The following is a 4,174-nucleotide window of genomic DNA, read 5'->3' as shown; positions in this document are numbered from 1 at the left end:
GTACTTCCGGCACACACCAGCATGGTAGTCCCGCTCCACCACATTCGGCTATGGCAGACGCGTAGTTTTATAGCCACTTACATTTTAGTATAATAATAAGCAAGTTCCAAGTGACTGATTTTGGGAGTGCGAGGCTGGTAGACTTTGCAATAAAAAACATTTTCAGTTCATTTGGGAACGCTCAAAAATCTGCTTATTTTTATGACTCTTGAAAAAGTTTCGGCATCTTCGAGGAGCTTAGAAACCAGAAAACTTTTCTATTTGTTCCATTATGATAGGGATTTTATTTGTTTTCATTAAAAAAATTGTATTGTTGCTTATTATTAATTTCTCTTTTTAGAGCATTGAGAGGACCTTATGCAAATTCGGCGCCGCCTCCCCCGAAAAAAAATTCTGGGTACGGCCCTGCAGTTCAGTAGCCTTTTGTTATTTGTTTACATACAAAAATATTGAAAAAACAATTTGTTTTTGTGAGAGCCGTAAATTCAGTAGCAACCGCTTGTGTTGATGGACATGTAAGACACGTTGCTTATCATATCTGTAGATATGTATGTATGTACGTATGCACACTCATCGCTTAGAGATCGATACAAAGCATGTGTCCAAACATTACGGAGGAAATAAATTTCTAGATGCTTCGCAGATAAGGTCAGCCTCGCAAACTAAATCGTCTACGACAGCCGCCTTACGTATTGATATGAATACTTGTACGAGGGTCGTTTAAAAAGTCCGTGCAAAACTAAAAACTAGTTAATTGTTTGGGGTAAACCATTTTATTTTTCTTTTAGGCTTACACACTTTGTCCAATGCTGTTGTAGTTTGCTGATCCTTTCCGAAAAATAGGACTTATGATATTTGCCAAATGCCCCCTGCGCGCGTGCTTCCAGTCGTCCGTTCTTGTGGTACAATTTTCTATGACACTTAGGCGCAATTGGGGTTCTGCAGCCGTGAAATTGCGCGCACACGGAGTGGGTCCTAAAAGATGCGCCCAAGTTGCTTGATATAAATTCTTCTTCGATGCTTTCCCTTACATCAGCGAAATGTACGACCGAAAATATTCACAATTTTGCGAAATGTACATAGTTTTCGTGTTTTTTAGCGGCTGCTGTAGTCGAATAAGTTGGTGTTTGACAACCATTCGGCAGTTCTTTCTAATAGCGGTCGCTTCTGTGCAAGCAATGGCAAATATTCGGCGTGTATTTCTGCCATGAAGAAGCTCTTCATAAAAAACCATGGAACCATCTGTGGAAAATCACCAATACGCACACCATAAATAGGAGGAGGACGCACACCAACTCCAAATTCTTTCGAAGTCTTTAGTTTTTTCAATAAATTTTAGATTTTCTGTCTGCTCCGCCTTTTCACCATAGTCGTGTTAAAGAATGTATAGAATTTTCTCCCGTCTTAACTTTATTTTGGAACGATTGTAGCATACAACATTCTTTACCACACACAAATGTCGAAGAACTTTTTTGAGGCTCAATGTCAACTTTAAACTCCCGCCTAGTATCACCCGATCGAATGTATACAACGTGTGACATGGCTCCATAAAGCGATCTACATTCAGAACTTTCTACTTCACCCAATATATTTCTATCTACGTTCATACAAATGTTTAGTGAATTATTCTAAGGAAAAATACCTGAAGTAGGTTTGCTTACCACAAAAATCCATGACTAAATTAATTATTGGAGATTATAATCACTTCAGACACTAGCATTCCGAGGGGGGAATGTTGTCGAAAATTCAGGTGAAATACTGTTTGGCCGTCACGGTCTTTGTAGATCCCAGATATTCAGCTGCATGATCTTTAGCTGGCCTATTCGAACAATAAATGTTCTTATCTTGGCATTTTTGGAGGTATAAATATTAGTTTGGTCAATAGCTGTCCGTCAGTACTTACCGAGATGGCGTGCAACATATTACACTTACTTACAATTGTGCTTTTCTGTGCTTTTAGCGCTTCTGCGAACACCACCGTCGACTGGTGGGAGTCCGCCACACTCTATCAGATCTATCCTCGATCGTTTATGGACAGTGACGGTGATGGTATAGGTGACTTAAATGGCATTACATCTCGTTTGGAATTTCTCAAGGAAATAGGTGTGACAGCTACATGGCTTTCACCAATCTTCGAGTCACCGATGGCAGATATGGGTTATGATGTAGCTAATTTCACGAGCATTGACCCACTCTTTGGGTCAATGGAGGATTTTGACGCTATGGTAGCAAAGGCGCATAAATTGGGTTTAAAAATTCTATTGGATTTTGTGCCCAATCACTCGAGTGATGAGTGCGAATGGTTCCAGAAGTCAATACGTCGCGAAGATGGTTACGATGATTTCTATGTATGGGATGATGGTAAAATCGATCCAGAAACGGGCGGGCGTACGCCGCCAAGTAATTGGGTGAGTAATCAGAGTAGCTATTAATTGTTAGTTTTATTTCTACCAACTCATCATTCTTTATTTTCTTCCTACAGATAGGGCTTTTTGGTGAATCTATGTGGACTTGGAATGAAGAACGCCAACAGTACTATTTACACCAGTTTTTAGCCAAACAACCTGATTTTAATTACACCAACCCAATGGTACGAGCACATTTGATCGAGGTTTTGGAATTTTGGCTTGATCGTGGAGTGGATGGTTTTCGCATTGATGCAGTACCATATTTCATAGAGAAACGGTTTGAAAATGGTACATATCCGGATGAGCCTATTATTATTGGAAATAGACCTGACCGAATTTATACAAAGGATCAACCAGAAAATCTCGAAATATTATATCAATGGCGCAAAGTTTTAGATGAATATCAGCGAGCACATGGCGGTGACACCAGGTGAGACACATCTAATGAGAAGATAATCAATGTAATACAAGTTTTGTAAAGTAAATTAATCAACTATATTTCTCCATAGACCACAAATTGCCGAGGCTTATTCCCCCATTAATGTTTTGAGCGATTATATCAACAATGGCACTTATTTTGGTACTCAACTGCCAATGAATTTTAACTTTGTTGGATTAAGAGGAAGTTTCACTGCAAAGGATGTTGAAAAATTCGCCAAAGAATGGATGGATATAATGTGGACGAATCATAAGGTGGCCAATTGGGTAGTAGGAAATCATGACAACAGTCGTCCAGCCACACGCATAGGTGCTACTAGGACAGATTTGATGACGATGATAGTGCATGCATTGCCCGGCACATCTGTTACTTATTACGTAAGTGCTAACTATCACTTAAGGAAATCCTTGTCACGAGTGGTCATTTTTATTTCTAATTTAGGGAGATGAGATCGGCATGACTGATGGAGACATCGACTGCACAAAAAGAGTTTGTGACTTCCGGGACCCAGAGCGTACTCCAATGCAATGGGACACTTCAAAGAATGCTGGGTTTAGCACTGGAAACTCCACTTGGCTACCCGTCAATCCTAACTACTCATATCTCAATGTACAGACTCAGCGAGGCGTGGCACGTAGCACCTTGAACATATACAAGGGAATGACCAGGTTGAAACAAACGGAAGCATTCAAGGCGTTCAAAGAAGATGGTGGATTTTCGTATGGAGCTTTGAAGGAGCAGATCTTTCAAGTTGTGAGGTTAGTTGAAGTGGAGATGTTTAAATTTCACAATTGATTGAAGTGACGTTTTCAGAACTGCTGTTGGTCGTGAGGAGTACCGTTTACTAGCTAACTTCGGTAGCCAGATAGAATATTTAGATGGTTTGACGAATAAGACTATGGAGTACGTGTTGCTCACTTCCTATTCACCTCACAAATATGGGTAAGTGTTGCGAGCGTTGGCAGTTTTGAAAAGTTTTAAAATGTTGTTTTGTTTTTACATTTCAGCGACAAGGTCGATTTAAGTCAACGAATTTATTTGATGCCATATGAAGCGGTAATGCTGCGGTGGGTTGCGTGAATGTGAATCGGAAGTTTCAGTTGACTGTTAAAATGAATTTTCTTATGTGATTTTAGTATAGTATAACCAGCATTTATTAGAATAAGTTAAATTATTTTTTGTTCAATAAAATCAAGGTGTTAAGAATATGTAAAAGCTGGAAGTTTTTGTTTAGTACTATATTATTTTGTTTTGACTCAATTTTTGAAAAAGAGACACTCAACTTGACAGATGCATTAATTAATGCAATACATTTGAGTATCCTGGA

At 39.2% G+C, this 4,174-nt stretch overlaps 1 protein-coding gene across 1 annotated transcript; it reads left to right on the top strand.

Annotated features, from left to right (window-relative positions):
- Positions 1–1,907: 1,907 nt before the first annotated feature.
- LOC129237002 (maltase A2-like) lies at positions 1,908–3,927 on the top strand. The gene is made up of 6 exons (XM_054871354.1): positions 1,908–2,408; positions 2,483–2,838; positions 2,918–3,224; positions 3,289–3,605; positions 3,661–3,789; positions 3,855–3,927. The coding sequence occupies exons 1-6, from the start codon at positions 1,908–1,910 to the stop codon at positions 3,925–3,927; spliced, it is 1,683 nt and encodes a 560-aa protein (XP_054727329.1).
- The last annotated feature ends 247 nt before the right edge of the window (positions 3,928–4,174 follow it).

The sequence above is a fragment of the Anastrepha obliqua genome, chromosome 1 (assembly GCF_027943255.1).
Source record: "Anastrepha obliqua isolate idAnaObli1 chromosome 1, idAnaObli1_1.0, whole genome shotgun sequence".
Classification (NCBI taxonomy): domain Eukaryota; kingdom Metazoa; phylum Arthropoda; class Insecta; order Diptera; family Tephritidae; genus Anastrepha; species Anastrepha obliqua.
Note: the sequence above shows the minus strand (reverse complement) of the source record. Positions and strands in the feature narration are given on the sequence as shown.